A 16,939-nucleotide genomic window follows, 5' to 3' on the forward strand; every position below is an offset into this window, starting at 1 on the left:
AGAAACCATTTGTTAGGCTGCTGCATGAAAGATGCAAGATTAGATCTCATGAATAGATAAGCATGGATCGCATTGACCAACTAACTACACAGATTTGGAATAAATGGGTTATTTTCAGACAGGAAGCTGCGACTGGAAGGCTGTGGCAACTGGTTCCTCAACTATTGAAACCTATACTAATACCATTCAGATCTGACAATGCAGAGATAAATGGCAGAGCTAGCCGTGAGGAGGATGTAAAGAAACGCTATGCCTGAAGAGGAAAATGGGCAAAAATTTAACAGATTGAGTACAATCAGGGTTACTTGTTACCTGTTCTGCCAGTTCTTGTGATGGGTTGAGTTGTAGCCACATGATGTAAATTCTAATCTACATTCCTAACTGAATGTGTAAGGGTGAATATCCCAATTAGTCCAATGAATCCCACTCCCCTCTTTATCATCCTGTAATTGTTTCCTCTTCAAATATTTGCTCGATTCTTTTGTCAACCTCATCATTGAACCTGTTCCAACCATGTTTTCAGGCCATGGATTGCCATTCCACAAATTGCAGCATTAAAAATCTTCAAAATTCTAGTTTTGGCAATCAAATCAACTCTGCCTCATGATTACCTATATTTCTGCTAGTTGTAACCATTTCTGCTTAATAAAACCAGTTTGAACATCCCTCTAAATTCCTTAGCTCTCAAGAGAACAATCTCCAGTCCTTCTTCATTATCTACTCCTTAACTGACGTGCTAATTAAGTCCACAAGAAAATTCAGTGGGGTCTGCTGAGTATAATTTTGCCTTTTATTTGTGTATTTGCAGGAAAGGAGAAAATAGTGAATTTCAATGACATATCTTGTAGGGTACAATTTCCAATTTATTTATTTTAAATCATGCGATCAACATTTATGATGGAAATGTCAATGAAAGTACATTATACCTTCTTCCTACAGCCCCATTATGTAATTTGTTGCAACCAACTCCATCGTTGGTTGCAACAATTTTTATACATAAAGAGTCCTTTATACATGTGAATGCAAATTTATTGTGGAAATTTTTTTTAAATGAGAATACATGACTGCAGAGGAAATTGAATTGTGTTTGCATGATGTTGTCTACTTATTCCTTGCCCATTTGATTGTACTTCACTCCATTTGGTCTTTATTTCCCCTATTTCCAAGCACCTCTATAGGGAAAGTTTGTGTAGGTGGTTTTGGTTATAAATTGGGAGTGAAAAATTTGTAACAGAAAAAAGTTAATGCAGAATATGTGTAGGTGGAAAGGATTCTCTTATTGTATATTTACTGATGAAGCTTCCATAAAATTGCACACTGCACATCATTAACTAAATATTTAAAGCTCACTTGAAAAACTACTTTTATATTCACTGTTTAAGACATGTTCCCTGATATGTTTTCTGACCATTTTCATTATAAATTCTATACACATGTTGATAATTACACATATTCAAAATTGTATTCAGAGCTGAATTTTTCATCTAATGTTCCTGGTATGAGGATCGGTTTGAGAATGTATTCCATGTTAATCAGTGGTGTTCACAAAACAAAGCATTGAAGCACATGGAAATAAACTATCCTTGATGACAACGTTATGGGGATTTGTTTAGTTTAGCAACGTAGAAGATCTGTTTGCTTTGAATTATAGAGTATGTGTTTTGAACCAACAAGAACCTGCTTGTGCATTTTAAATAGTCAAAGGAAATTAACAGAATATCAAGAAATAGGTGATACTGCATTATTGGAGCAGATAAACAAAGGCTTGATCAGAGATTCTGAAGAGCATCAAAAAGGAGGACTGGTGGAGAGACTTGAAGAGGGGATTCCAGGACACAGGATTTTATCAACTAAAGAGACGAGTTGGGGTGGGGGTTGGGAGGGGTGTGGGGATGTACAAGAGACTAAGTGGAAGTTAACCTCCTATGGACTGCGGGACCTACTGAGATACTTCAACAAATTTGTGTATTTACTACCATCACAGCATCTTGTTTCACAAGGCTTCTTCAGCTGCATTCTCCACCAAGAATGCGTCTGCAGAAGCGGAAGCGGCCTTTGAATTGCTGTTTGGGTGACAGCGCTAAAAGCGCAGCACTGGCCACTTGAAGGGACAGCTGCACCGGATGCACCTCTGAGCGCACTCCAGCTTCTGTCCCCCTTTGGGCTGTCAGGTTTGGGATAGCTGGCTGTCAGAGCTGGGTCAGCCGGCGCGGGCTATCAACGCAGGACGTCCCCACACTGATCCCGCTGCCCCGCTCTCTCCCAACAGCCTGATATCAGTCCCCACATCTGGCAGCCTGCGCTGGCCACCCACAATGTGGAGACTGATATTGGGCTGTTGGGAGAGAGCAGAGCAGCGCGATCAGTGTGGGGACGTCCCCACATCTGGCAGCCTGCGCTGGCCACCCACAATGTGGAGACTGATATTGGGCTGTTGGGAGAGAGCAGGGCAGCGCGATCAGTGTGGGGACGTCCCCACGCTGACAGCCCGTGCTGGCTGCCCCACAGTGTGGGGACTGATATTGTACCTTCTTCCCATGACCACACAAATTTCCTCCAGGTGCTCCAGTTTCCTCCCCTCCTTCAAAAATATATGGAGTTGATAGGTTGATTGGTGTATTTGGGTGGTTCAACCTGGAAGTGGCTTCTTGCTGTGCTGCATCTCTAAATTATAAATTAAATCACCTCTTATTTTTTGATCAAGAAAAGTATGAGTACTCTTTTGTGAGAAGCAATGGGGAAAAAAAAATGGAGGTTTCAGAAATGGAATCAAGCAATGCCAAGGTATTACCACTTTGTATGTGGGGTTTAATTTGTAAAGCAGTGACTATTTTTTAAAATTCATGATGAAATGCTTCTTTCCAGGAGTGGTAGGGAGCTTGAAAGTGATTTCCAAGCAATTACGCTGCCAAATGTACAAAATCTGTACTTGTAGTTCTTCACATCATATACCAGGAAAACTCTATTGTTTGGTCGCAATCAAAACTGAATTGGTCACAAACCATAGCAATTGAGCTTCATGTGCATAACTAAAAGAAACAAGGTGCGATTGTGTGCATTAAAATAAAACGTGTTTCACGTAAATTGATCCTGGAAATTATTTGGATTGTCAATCTCGCCCTCTCAACAAAAAATGTTGCACTTTACTAAGCTACTATTGTAATTTCAATAAATTCTGCAACTGTCAGGAGCAATGTTTGAAGCCATGAATCATTAGTGCATTTTTATTAGGATAGGTTTCATTTAAAGCTCAAATCTCAACATGAAACATACCAGGGCAATCAATGAACTTGAAATAATTATAAGGGTCGATGGAGGAAACATTCTCAATCCAAGTCTAAGGGTTTATTGAGAAGTTATTCATTTTGTGTCTGGTTGGTTTCAAATTGATAACTAAAACTGTTTCTTTCAATTGCTATGTTGCTTGTAAATTTAATGAAGCTACTGTTTTGTATCTTGCATTTAAACAGTTGCAGATTTACTCCTGTCAAATTTGATTTCCAGGTCAGTGTTGAAGTTCTGGCGGAACATCCTTTTTTTGTTTTTGGAAAAGGCTGGTCGTCGTGTTGTCCGGAGAGAACATCACAACTATTCGGCTTGTCGTGTTCCAAACTTACTGTTGGCGACGTTTGCATATCTCTCACACTGAAAAATTTGAAAAACGGCTCTATAAGTAAAGGACAGGCTCTTGACACGACTGGTGCTCTGTTGAAGCACCCAAATAACTATAGTATAACTGGGAGCAGGCCCCGGAACTTGGAGCGAGAAAACGGGATTGTTCAGGGAAATGTACCTGTTGTCTCAGAGAATGGCAAGTTGTTTTCTGAAGCCATTACAATACAATCTGCAAAGTCTTGGCTCAACAACACAGAGGTTGGAAGACCTCCAACGAGAAAAAGAAGGTGGTCTGCACCTGAAACCCGAGAAGTAGAGAAGACTGAAGAGCAGCCACTGAATCTTCCCAAGCCTTCCTTCATTCCTCAGGAGGTCAAGATTTGCATTGAAGGGCGGTCCAACGTAGGCAAGTGAAGGCACTTTGGGGAGTGACAGTAGCTCAGAAAACGTTAAATCTATAATACTGTACTGTAGACTTAAAGCTAGATTAAAAAAAAACAGTATTTACATGTTATCGGCTTGTTATTTTAGGTTTTTGTTAATAACATGTTGTAATAATTTCGATTAATGTTGAGGAGGAGACTGGTAACTGTTCTTTCCACATAGCTTTGACTGTTCACTGTTTATTGAATGCCCTTAAGAAAATTCTCATACAGATTATTCCTGTCTTGATTAGAATCCATTATAGTCTTCCCTGGTACTGTCTTTGTTTTAAATTTGATTCCTATTTAGTGCCACTTTCTTTGTCCCCTGTTCTCATCTGTACATTGTACACCATTACAATGTGGCAGAATGGTCTTTGGGCACTTGCAATTCAGTAATATTTATTTACTGAGTATCTTGGTCTGGATGCTCAATGTCATACCAAATTGACAAGTTTAGTATTATCTGTAAACACTGTCATCCACTTAAACCAGATACTGAACTTTAACAGAAAAGGAAATTGAAGAATAATGTAACTTTAGAAGATTCAAGTCTAAAACCAATTGTAGATTGAAGTTGTTTGAAAGAATGAGAATCATCGATGATTGTGTGAATGATTAAATAATGGTAGCAGCAGTTCACTGAAGACTGCTTTATCAGAACGCACTTTTTAAATGTTATACTTAAAAAAGGGTGGGGGGGGGAGTCCCAGTGAATTGAAACAAAAGCTGGAAGTTAAATTGAAGAGTTATCCAGTGTTTAACTGTTGTACTTTTAAAACAGTTGGCAATTTGCACACCTTGAGAGTCAACAATCATCCAGTGAGTCTGTCAGTTGTGTCTTTCTCTCTACCTTCTTGAAAAGGGGAAACTTTTAAAAAGGAGACGTAGTGAATATTGTTTGGCCTGCCTTAGCATTGGGACCTTCCCACAGTGTTTTTTTGGGAAACCATGTTGAGTGATTGATGTAAAAGTCTGTCATATCTATTAATCTCTCTAGGACAGTTCAAAAGGAAATATGGTTCCAGTAATTTGCCCTTTCAAGAGATATCAGGCTGTTTGAAAACTTAAATGGTTTCCAATTGTGTTGTAAAACAAGTTTCTTATCCACTTATATTTTACACATAAATATCAGTGCATACCAGTGATATTGACATGTTTTTTTAAATTGTACCTGTACAGGGTTTTCTCATTCAGATCTTTGCTCTCAACCACCTTCATCCACCTTGGATTGTTTTAGTGTGTGCAATGCTTTTTGTAAAGCACGTAACACAATAACACTCAAAGCTTCATTCATTAAAAACGCAGTATTTAAAATTAATATAGCTTCCTTTAATTTCATCTCGTTTCATGGTAGTTTCATAAACAAAACTGAAAACTTAGAATTGAGGGAGATTTGGCAGTGATAACTTTTTAATTCGTGCAAATAACTCGAGATGAGCTTGCATTGGAAAATAAATTTCTTGACTTGCCTCTTTTAAGAATGTATCCAAAGCTGTTTTGAGGTCTTAATGAAATAAATGGGTGCAGAAATGGAGAGGCTAAAAGGGTTGAGTATTGTTGAAGTTCATAATAATTAAACCTCTCAACAGCGCACCAAAATAGCTGAACTGGTTTTCATATATTGCACATTGATATTACTTAGTTAGTGCTGGGTTCCTAGTACTGTAATCAAATGGGGTTTCTTTTCAATTAATACATCAGCCCTTCCATTAACTTGCTCAGGGCAGTCACATACTCTTATTTTTCTTAATGCTAGATAGCAAGAGGAAATTGAAGTGGAGTCCAGAGATATAAGATATTAGCAAGATGAATCAGTGCAGCTATACAGTCAGGTGATTTTTTTTTTAATCCAGCAAGGAAGCAAGGACTCATTTGACTGACTGAATCTTCTGAAGAAACACTACAGAAAAGAGTCAGGCGCAATATGAACGATTCAGTTACATGTTTTATGTTGATTTATAAGTAGGAATTCCAGTTCTAGAATCTTGATCCAACCACATATTACTCCAAAATTGTTTGCTTGTTTAGTATGTGCAATAACCATGTGTTAAAAGTGCCAGGTTTAAAATGATAGTCAAATCTTTTTGCTTACATTTAAAAAAAAATTAGTTGCATTTCTCGCTAATCATTTTACTGCTGCCTTTTTTTTAAACTGAGTCCCTGGCCTCCTTTTAAGAAAAAGTGCGCTGGATTGGAATGCAAGGAAAGCTTTTACATTTCTAACCAGATCAGCCATGTGCCTCTGTACAAAGTCTGATTTGCAATAGTTAACTGACAACAGGCTATTTTTAAAAAAAAGTTTGTAGTGAGCAAATATAAAACAGAACTCACACAAAATTGAGTCAGGGTAACCCCACCTGTTTGTAGACAGTTACAAATATTTAATGGCTATTCCTATAGTGATAGAAATTGCCTCCTACAACTCATTTTTAATTTGTTGGATAGGATGATTGGAGAGACCCGTGGAACCCTTTCACACCTCTTACTCAGGGATGGGCCGGTGTGTGTATGTGGAACACTGACGTAACCCGAAAGCAGCACTTTCACTAACTCCGAAGCCTAATTTCTTTTTAACAGACCTAGCCTCGAATATTGTTACCTTACTAATCGGATAATTGTGGCACTGTATTTAGATGTAATCTTGTAAGCAAAGTGCTTTTGAAGGGTTCAGTTAAGGCTCACATATGTTGATTAGTACAGGTAATGTGAATCTTGCACATGGAGAATTGAATGTTGATGAAAGGTTACTCAGTTTTTGAAAGGCTCAGATACTGTTTAAACTAGCTTTGACTTTCATACCTTTTAATATATTTGAAGGGAGGGGGGGAATAAACCATTAGAAAAGTTGAAGGTTCCCTTTAGTTGTATATTTTAATTTGCAATGTCCAGGAGATTGATCTGTTCAGGCTGTAGTGAGGTTGAAGTACTGTATAAGGAGGTTTTTGGTTGTGCAGCCAGTTTGTGAATAGTTTCCCAGATATGAACCACTGCTCCTGAGTTTGCTATAGGTATCTTTTGAAAGTTTTAAGTTTTCCATCGAGAATCAATTAGAGGCGGCAATTGTCCTTTTTTGTTTTCTTTGTGGACTGACTAAGCTGTGGTCACCTAATGGCAATGGCCAGTAGAGGTAGGAAAATGGGGGAGGGATAAAATGTTTTGCACCTTACTGATGATGAGAGAGTTTTTTCAGTGCATAAATAAGTAGTTAAGAGCTTTCATTGTGAAAGGGGGGGGGGGACGTTTTCCGTACACGTGTGTATTCTATGTAATTCCAGTGTACAATATTGTACTTGCACTAGCTTTTTTTAAACAATTATACAAATGGAAGAATTCATATTCTATTTTCTAATCGTGGTGTGTCTATTTGTAGGATACACTCGGGTCTGTTGAATTTTATGGTCCCTTTCTTTGATGGTGCTTGCAGGTTTTCTAGTTAGAAGTTATTTCATTATTATGATAATATTTGATCCAGACTTTGAACAAATTTTGTTTTAAAGAAATTGTCTGTATACCAGTACAAGTTTATTGTTTCAGTATACTCGTACTAATAAAATAACAGTGCCAACCATACTGTTTCCTGTAGTTGCTCGTTTCTAATTTTATTCTTTTGCCACTCAATGTCCTGGGTCAACTAAGCAGTCTGTTTGCAGACCAAGTAATGGGGCCATTGTTAGAATTACACAAAACTTCACTTTATCAATCCTCATCTCTGTCTACACACCATCCCCAGTCCTTGGCAGAAGTTGTGGAAAAATAAAGAAGGTTCAGACAGTAAGGACTCTTTGCAAGAACAACATCCTCCTTGGGGGTCACTTTGCCCTGATTGTACCTGTGCACTGTCTCCAATTCTTGGAGACAGTGTGCTGGTCTATTAGACATCCCACTGCCCAACTGGGCTGAACACCATTAATTAGGTGTGTTTTGTCCCTGTGCAGCAAGGACAAATGAGATTGCTGATACAGATTATATAATTTTATTGTACTTTATCTTTGATTTTAATAATTTTCTGGTTCTTTAAAATGATTAAAGTAAATTTATTAAATTGTGTTTTTAATTAATTTAAACATTGAACACTTTGCAATTTCTCTTTCAGTTTAACAGCATCTAGCAGTCACAGGGCCATTAGGGTAGTGTGGAATGAGGCCTCAGGATGTGCTGCCTGAAGCTCAGTCACTTGTCATGGCTTACTAGATGCCCAAAGCAATAATTGGCGCAATTCAGTCGGTCTCACGAGACTGCAGAAGTAAGTGAGGCAACGTGGAGTAGGTGGAGGTGGGGAGCAGGGGCAAGCATGTAGCGGACTGGCTTGAGGACATTATACAAAGCTTCCAAACCACAGGTTCCTGGGGAGGAAAATAAATTTCTTAACCTCCCTTGCTGAAAAGCATGGGTCTGGTTATTTTCACATTGTTTCAAGACCAATAAAATCAAGTTTTATATCCATTCACTGCTTGAAACTGGCAAGATCAGCATAAATTGCCCAATCTAATTAAAAATGCCCCCCAGGTATTGGCAAGCTGCCACTTTGAACTGTTACTGTCTGTATTGAATGGTGAAATATGAAAGTCTGCAGACACTGTGATTATAGTAAAAACACAGAGAAATGCTGGAGGAACTCAGCTGTTCTTGCGGCAACCATAGGAGATAGATATATTGATGATGTTTCGGACCTGACCCTTTCTTTGAGGAATAAGCAAAAAAACAGGAATGCTCAGAATAAAGTCAGTGCTGCCTGAGGGGGGAAGGATGTAACAACAACAAAAGGTGTTACTTTAATATGGTAAGAGGAGAGGTAAGAGTTGGGAGGTTCCAGTTTCTGCCCCACTGGTGGAATACAGTACAGCAGAAGAGGCCCTTCAGTCCACATATCTGCGCTGAGCCTGATGCCTAACAAGTGAACGAACACCCAATTCAGGTGTGACTTGGAGGGTATCTCAAAATATGTACCATTCTGCTTTGGGACTTCTAAGAAGTAGAGTTTGCAGGGTTGTGAGGTGCTGCAATGTATTTCTGTGGCTGGTACTAATTTCAGCCACACAATATCTGTAGGTGGGCATGTGGAGAATGGGGTGGTAACAACTCCAACAGGATGATTTATCTTGGATGGTGCTGAGGTTTTTTGTTATTAGTGCCACCCCTTGAAGCAAGTTTGAAAACTTCTGATCCGTTTTATAAATATTCAATACTTTGCAGGATATGGGAATTGAGCAACTTGCTGCAGGATACCCACACTCAGACTGTCCTTGTCACTGTGTTTACTTGGCTTGTCCAGCTAAATTTCTAGTCGGTGATCAACCTCAGAGGTACGTTTTGCAAAATTTCAAGAGTAATGCAACTGAATGTTGAGGGAAGGGTTGGGGATTGGTTAGGTGCTGGCGATTGGACTTAATTTCTTAACATAAGCTGTTTTTCTACAGCTGTGGGGGTTTTGAACACAATGGCCTTGCCTGCCAGCTGTTTTATAATGACAGATGTATACAAAAGTAAACTGAATTGCCAACAACTGGATGGGTTTGTGCCCCACCATGCCCCCCCCACCCCCAAACAATGCTGATGTTCCATGAATGCATGTTACAACCATGTACAGAATGCACCAAAACACCTTGCCAATCTGCTACTTTTACTTGCTCTGCAGGCCAAGGCAGCGGGTGAAATGAAATGGCACCACCTTTCAAGCTTCCCTCCACGTCACTCACATCATGTTTTGGGCATTTGTGATGCCGGTGGGTCAGAAACCTAAGTCTCCCTCTTTGCCATCCAACAAGTGGACTGCAACAGTTTAAAATGGTAAATATCTCAATTAGATTGGGCAGTTTATGCCAGCTTTTATCTTAGATAATGAGATGCCGCAGGGATGTCGGCCAAAAGGAATTAACTTGGGTAAACAACTTGTTAGCATGGACAACTTGGACCTGCTGTAAAACTATGGCACTAATGCCTAGCCACTGATTCTCCTCTAAGAATAGGCTTCCTTTATGTTGGTTATGCCTCCCAACAGTGGAGAATTCCCAGAGTTCAAATTTATCTGGCATGTTCTCTACTCTCTTATTGATGTTGAGGTCAAGGACACGAGCATTCACCTCTCCTCTGGAATTCAGTTCATCCATCCACAATTGGACCAGACTGCAACCAGGAACTGTTGTAATATTTATACCAATATTCATGAATTATTTAAACTATCCCCATGTTATCCAAATTGCTAATGGTCAGATTTAATACCAACTTAGTAACCTGGATCAGACACTAAACTTATAAGGGGCTATAGAATTTGAATGTACTTAACATAGGTTTGATATTGACTGCATTGAATTATTATCAAAAATCTATTTGAATATTAACCAAAATTGGAATGTGTCATCCTTGTGGGTGCTTTGGTGGAAAGATGATTTAGGTGTAATTGCTTTATGTGGAGGTTGGTGAATGTAGAGGGACCCTGAATATATCAACAAACGTACACAGATTTATCCAAGTTCTCATACAGAATTCAATAGAGGGAAATGAGAGTGTGATGTAGATTTTCTCCAACAACAACACGAACAAGAGTAAAAGTGATCACTCAAATTCTGTGTATTTCTATATTCTTGGAAACTGGAGGCTTTTATTTTTAAATATAATCAATGATGCAAATAACTGAGGTATTTTTATTAGAAATAATTTAAATTCCTTATAACAATATTAACTAAAGTAAATTTGCTAATGGATTAAAAACCTAAATGAGCCACTGCTTAATAAGATTTGAAGAGTTCTAACTTTAGGATATTAGAAATAAGTAGTATTTAGGTAATTGATATTCAGCCATTGCGTGTAAACATTGGCAGCTTTACATTAGAAATTACAGTGAAGGCACAGCAAAACAGAATTCATTGATTTGCTGGCCTTTTACTTGCAATAATTCAATTAAATCACATTTCTAGGTTCAGAATTTACTGTTTCAGAAATATACATTATTTTCTCGGTCTGCATTTCACTTGCACTTCTCAGTTTAGGAAAGAATGTTAAAATTGGCACCTTATATTTTCGGAGTTGCTCCAGCAAATGCAATGCCAAAAATACTGCTGTCAATTTTATCTCACATTCCTTTAATTATATGTATGCAAGCTCCCACTTAAATTATCTATGTAATCAAAAGAGCTTTTAATTTTGTACATCATTTTATTTCATATCCTCACAATACAAACATTAAAGAATTATTATAATTAAAATGATGCTTGAAATAAATTAGTTTTCCAGCATTCATAATTGTGTACTCCTAAGCAGTCCAAATAAAATTTAAATAATTTCTGTACATAAAATCTTAACAATTTGGTGAAAATCAACCTTTTCACTTCAGGATATCACAGATGTAGAATAGTTTTGTCTGTACAGTGGAAGACTTCTCTGGAAGGGCATGTCTACAAAGTCCTAGAGGCAATAGTTCCAATTTAAAACAATATGCAGGATATAGTAAAATCATATTCAAGTGATGTTGAGCAAGGGACCACTGTAAATCCTCCATTACAGCCCAGGCTAAGAGAACATTTGATTAAACTGCTGTGTTACTCGGATGAATGTTGTCCTCCGGCTCAGTTCCTTTAGTTTGGCAGCTCCCACGTAGGTGCAGGTAGAACGTAAACCACCCAAAATATCAAGGATTGTGTTCTCCACATCTCCTTTGTATGGAACTTCCACTGTTTTGCCTTCTGAAGCCCTGGATGGAAACAAGAGTTAAGCCATTGTGTTGTGGGAAAAACATGTGAAAAAGAGAAACGACTGATTGAGAAGCCATGCCCAAAATGCTCTTGCTTAAAATTGTGCTTTACCCTTAAAGACATTTCTATAATCCTAGAAATATAATTTCCCATGAATTGGTACAATGGAACATTGTAAATTAACCCAGGCAGTGTCTTTCAGATTAGGACCTTGAAAAGTCACTGATAATCTTGTCTCTCAACTTCTTCCTGCCATCTACTTTAAGTAGATTTAAGAATCAGTCTCACTGAGGTGAGCACTTTCAAATTCATCATGACCATCTCTGCAGTGACCACTACTTTCATTTGAATTCGTCAAATAGTGTTCAGACAATATCCTCTGCTTGGCAATCTACACTGGCTATGCACCACAGTCTCTCATCTTTGTTTTCAACTCCTTCCCACATCTCAGGCCTCCTCTTGCCGGCTAGCACCCAAGGACTGTACATCTTCAACTCTGGCCATCTGAATTTATTTGTTGCACTAGGCCTTTTCATACCACAGGCGAGCAGTGGCCCTACTTCGACCCGAGTGAAATTCCAGGGAAGGCAGGACCTCCCAGGCCTTTCACACCACGATCCAACTTCCCTGTAATTTTCCCTCCCCGGCAATTTGGGAGGGGAGGTCCCGCCCCAGCGATGAGATAGTAGCGCATTACATATATAGAGTAAATTAACAAACAGCAAAATGAACTGATTTATTGAAGGCAAATTGAGATTGACAAGCTTAAATGACGACATGATAACGCAGCATGCAAGTGCTGATGTCACCATGCTTCCCCTGCTCGGATGGCCTGGGAAAGTTACCCAGGTCCGCAGCCCTACGTCTTACTGCCAGTTCACGGCAGGGGTTCCCGGGAATTCCCATTTCACACAGCGGTGCAAAAAAGCCTACTGTTGGTAGCTTTGCCTTCTGGAATTTCCACTCTATATCTCTGTCCCTCCTCTGTAAAAATCCAAGCCTTTGACTATGCTTTTGGTCATCTCTCCTGCCATCTTACTAGGTAGCTTGGAATTAAAAGTCCTTAGAAGTGCTTTTCCCATGGTGAAATCTTGAAAAAAGGAAGTTATTTCAGCGGTCATCTGCACGGCCCCTAGAATGCTTCAGAAGGCATTATTAAACAGTAGAAAATAAACATCTCCACACTGGTTACGTGCAAACAGGAAATTAAAAGCCCCAGTGGACAGCACTGTAAAGAAAGTTAATTTTATACATTATAAAAATGAATGCAAAACTCAAACAGTTTGCAATTTTTAAAATTGATTTGGCAGATTATTCCTGGAGTATACAAATATAACCAGCAAAAAATAAGCCCAAGTCTGCAAGAACAAAACTGAATAATGTAGGATTAGTTTAAATGAATGATGACAGTTGTCACAAACTCATTGGGCCGAAGTGCATCTCTTTCTGGCTCTACCCCAAACGAGGACCGCATGCACACCTGCTGAGAATGGATGGAATTCGGGCTATGTGCAACAATATTTTGTCACACTGCTTGCCAGTAACATCAATTCATAGTACATAATTTAGCATCAAATATCATATGTGGTGAAAGTGTCATCCTAAAACAGGCTTTTCAGCAGAAAATGAAATGTTCTATTTTGCAAACAATATTCACCATAGATCACAAAGTGTACACATTTTATCTTTTAAAGACAAGTAGGTGAGATTGAAATGAGAGGTCATGAGTTAAGGGTTAGGGGGCAAAAGTTTAGAAGTAACATGAGAGGGAACTTCTTCACTCAGAGTGGTGGCTGAGTGGATTGAAAGAGGTGGTTGAAGCAGGGTCAGTTTTGTCATTTAAGGAAAAGTTGGTAGGTTCATGGATGTGAGGGGATTGGAGGGTTGTGGGCAGAGTGCAGGGATAGTACCAAATTTGGATTTCTGGAGTTTATGCTAAGGTTATGTTCTACTAATGACAACTGAGGTGTTACCCTTTGGTGGGTTAAATGAGGGTGGGTCTTGCTCAGTGAACAGTAGAGCCCTGGAGATTGTTGAAGAACAAAGAAATTTGAGGGTGGAGGTACATAGTTCATTGGAGATGGCAACAGGTGGTAGTGAAGAAGGCGTTTGAGATGCTTGCCTTCAGTCAGGAACATGGCGTTACAAATTTTCAAAATGTTGGTGAGAATACACTGCAGACTGGGACTGGTAGGCTTGAATTACAAGGAGAGGTTGAGACTTTTCTCCCTGGAGCACAGGAGGCTAAAGGTGGGGGAGGGGGGGGAAACCTTGTAGGGGTTTATAAGATCATGAGGGTCATACTGGTCACAGGGAAATCTAAAACTAGAAGTACAAATTTAAGATGAGAGGTTAAGATTTAAAAGTGGCCTCAGTGGTATCTACCTACACAGGGTGGTGGGTATATGGAATGAGCTCCAAGAGGCAGTGACAGAAGTGGAGAAAATTGTAACATAAAAAGACATTTAGATAGGTACATGAACTGGAGTATGGAATGAACACAGGCAAATGGGACATGCTTGAGCAACATGGACAAGTTGGGCTGAAGGGCCTCTTTCCATGCTGTAGACTATATCTTTATGACTATCTTATGCAGCTTCAATAGACGTGTTCAGACAATGCTCATCCCAGCAGTAGGATTGGCATAAGTAAGCAAAATATCAAAAAAATCCCTAACGTAACATTTTATAGAATTCTATAAAAGAAATTTTAATACATGCATGAACCAGAAAACACTTCTAAATAAGTAATTAAGTTCTGTAATCGTTAACATTTTTCCAATAAAATGTAACAGTGCTAAACAATTGCACTTTTACAGAGCATTAAGGTTAGTGCAACATTTTAATTGCTCTTTTTGTAAATTTTTTTTGTACACTCAAGTTTGAGGAGAAGAAACAGCCATAGTACCCTCTTTAAAAAGGAAAAGACAGGTACATATCCTTCTCTTCTAGAGGTCAATGCTTCGCTGGGGAGTCTTGGGGCAAGACTTTAGGCTGCCACAATGGCACAACTAGTGGGTCTGCTCCCTCACAGCACAAGTGACCCAGGTTCAATTCTGACCTCTGGTCCTGTTTGTGTGGAGTTTGCAACCCCAGATTACTCCCACCTATCAAAGATGTACATTGATGGGTTAGTTGGTAGGAATAGTAATTAATGGTCAGACAGACATGGCGAGTCAAATGGCTTCTTTTATGCTGCATCTCTATGCTTTGGCAGGAAGGAGAGAAAGTTACTAGAAAATACTAAACTAGCCAGGCCAGAGACCAAACCAGGAACCAGACTTGTACCACCCATACCTAAACAAAAGTTGCTGGGAGTGAAATAGATGCAGTTCTTTCAAGCTTCATTTATCAATTGCAGTTTCTTTTTCAAGTATCAAATGACTTTTCATTTACATTGTCAGTTTATAAGCACATTATTGGTAAAGCATTACTTGGCCCACAAACCAGTATTGAAGCAAGTGACAGCAGGACAGTTATGATGCCCAACTAGATCCTGTGTTCAAGTCACATAGTGCAATTTAAACTTAGCCACCAAGACGTTATCATCTTTGCTCCAAAAATTGGAGCAAATACTTCATAAAATAATAGTTGTTCAACAGGGTGGATCATGCAACGGCCAAACATTTACTGTGGTCTCACGATCAGGACAGGAACAGTATGAGTGAACATTCAAAAGAGAGAATTGTTTAAATACTTCAAGGAAAAGAGTTGGAATTTATTGTTAACAGAAATGCAGTGGGATTAATCAGATATTCTGTTTGAAGTGGCCATTATTGTATCATTCTAAGCTCATTGTCAAAGATACAGTACTGAAACAGGCCCTTAAACCCAGAGTTCTTGTCAATCACAAGGTACCCTTTTGCACTAATCCCTTTTATTTAAAAACACAGAGGGTGGTAGGCGTATGGAATATACTGCTAGAGGTTGAGATAGATAGTGATGCAATGTTTAATTTTTTAAAACTGGACAGCTATTGGGATAGGACGGGTTAAGAGGGATATGGACCAAATGCAGGCAGGTGAGATTAATGTGGGTGGTCCATTTTAGTCTGCATGGGCAAGATGGGCCAAAAGGCCTATTTTCATGCTATGTGACTCTATGCACAAGATACAGCAACTTGAAGAATTTGGAAAGGCTAGGGCATTTAAATCGTTGACACCAACTTGTATAAAACAATATTTAGGAGATTAAGAATTAGCATGCTACTTATCTGTAGTGAACAAATTGATTGAGAAATGTAATGTGTTTGTAGATCTCTATGCTTGTGGCTCTACTGTGTGCCTTTATAGCAGGGAAGAGTTAATGAATTTTGTGTATTGGTGGATGACAAAGGAATCTTAAATAGAGCTCTGATTTCTTCAATAATTATTCACTGACAAGTTTACATATGAGAGCATTTATAAACTTGAAAGTTAAATCTAATGCATCACTTTTCAGTCCAGCTACTGTTTTTATTTTAAGGGGTATTATTTTTAAGGTTCTTTGCCTAAAAGCAAATGATACACCAGATGGAGCCAAGGAGTCAATAATGCCTCCATAAATCTTCGTCCGCGAAGCCAAGCCAAAGATAAGATGTTGATGTTCTTGTTTGTTAGCAAAGGGATAAACTACTTCCAGTTTAAGCAAGTTGCTGCAGGAACTCTGCTCAGAGAGCATCGGTGGAGGGAAACAGGGAGAGGACATTTCAGGTCTAGACCACCTTGTGCCTCCCAATTTAATCAAGCCCAGGTTCCTCACACCAGCTTGTGGCTTCCAAGATTCTAGTAGAAATGGCAAGCACTGGTGACACATCTCCAAAATGAACTGAACCTTGGATCAATCCCCCAGTGGAAACTTCTGGAGTTCTTGCCAGTGACTGTAAACAAATAAACCCTCTCCCCACTCCCCACCAAACTCCTCCCCCACCAGACAAGTTAATCCTTTGGATTTTGAAACAGGGGATGGACAAGCCTTATGATCACAATGTTAGAATGTTACCTGTATTCTGCCACACCTCCAGCATGTTTCTTCATGGCTACATCAGAGCTCATTCCATAAAAGAGTTTCATTTTTTTACCATCCTTCTCAATGATTTCTCCAGCACACTGGTCATGACCTGCAAACATCCCTCCCAGCATCACAAAGTCGGCTCCAGCCCCTGGAATCAGAAGAAGTGTGCAGGCCATTAACAGTGGGATTTAATACCAGTTGGCATCTTTGAACTAGCCCA

At 39.1% G+C, this 16,939-nt stretch overlaps 2 protein-coding genes and 1 long non-coding RNA gene across 8 annotated transcripts in view; 2 read left to right on the plus strand and 1 right to left on the minus strand.

Annotated features, from left to right (window-relative positions):
* LOC138751297 (ataxin-1-like) overlaps positions 1-7,608 on the plus strand; it is a 302,985-nt gene extending 295,377 nt beyond the window's left edge. For all 6 annotated transcript variants that reach the window (XM_069913414.1, XM_069913415.1, XM_069913412.1 and 3 more), the window contains one exon: positions 3,505-7,608. In XM_069913414.1, the coding sequence (XP_069769515.1) occupies positions 3,505-4,029 (525 nt within the window). In that variant the 3' untranslated portion in view covers positions 4,030-7,608. The remainder of the gene's footprint in view (positions 1-3,504) is intronic.
* Positions 7,609-9,241: 1,633 nt separating this feature from the next.
* The window catches only part of LOC138751299 (uncharacterized), a 31,112-nt gene continuing 23,414 nt past the window's right edge, over positions 9,242-16,939 (plus strand). Inside the window, exons 1-2 of the long non-coding RNA XR_011349806.1 lie at positions 9,242-9,343; positions 9,676-9,827. This is a non-coding gene — a long non-coding RNA (uncharacterized lncRNA). The remainder of the gene's footprint in view (positions 9,344-9,675; positions 9,828-16,939) is intronic.
* LOC138751298 (GMP reductase 1-like) overlaps positions 11,173-16,939 on the minus strand; it is a 75,580-nt gene continuing 69,813 nt past the window's right edge. The window contains exons 8-9 of the mRNA XM_069913419.1: positions 16,708-16,867; positions 11,173-11,727 (exon numbers count right to left, since the gene is read on the minus strand). Coding sequence (XP_069769520.1) covers positions 11,547-11,727; positions 16,708-16,867 — 341 coding nt within the window. The 3' untranslated portion in view covers positions 11,173-11,546. The remainder of the gene's footprint in view (positions 11,728-16,707; positions 16,868-16,939) is intronic.

Source organism: Narcine bancroftii, chromosome 1 (genome assembly GCF_036971445.1).
Source record: "Narcine bancroftii isolate sNarBan1 chromosome 1, sNarBan1.hap1, whole genome shotgun sequence".
NCBI lineage: Eukaryota > Metazoa > Chordata > Chondrichthyes > Torpediniformes > Narcinidae > Narcine > Narcine bancroftii.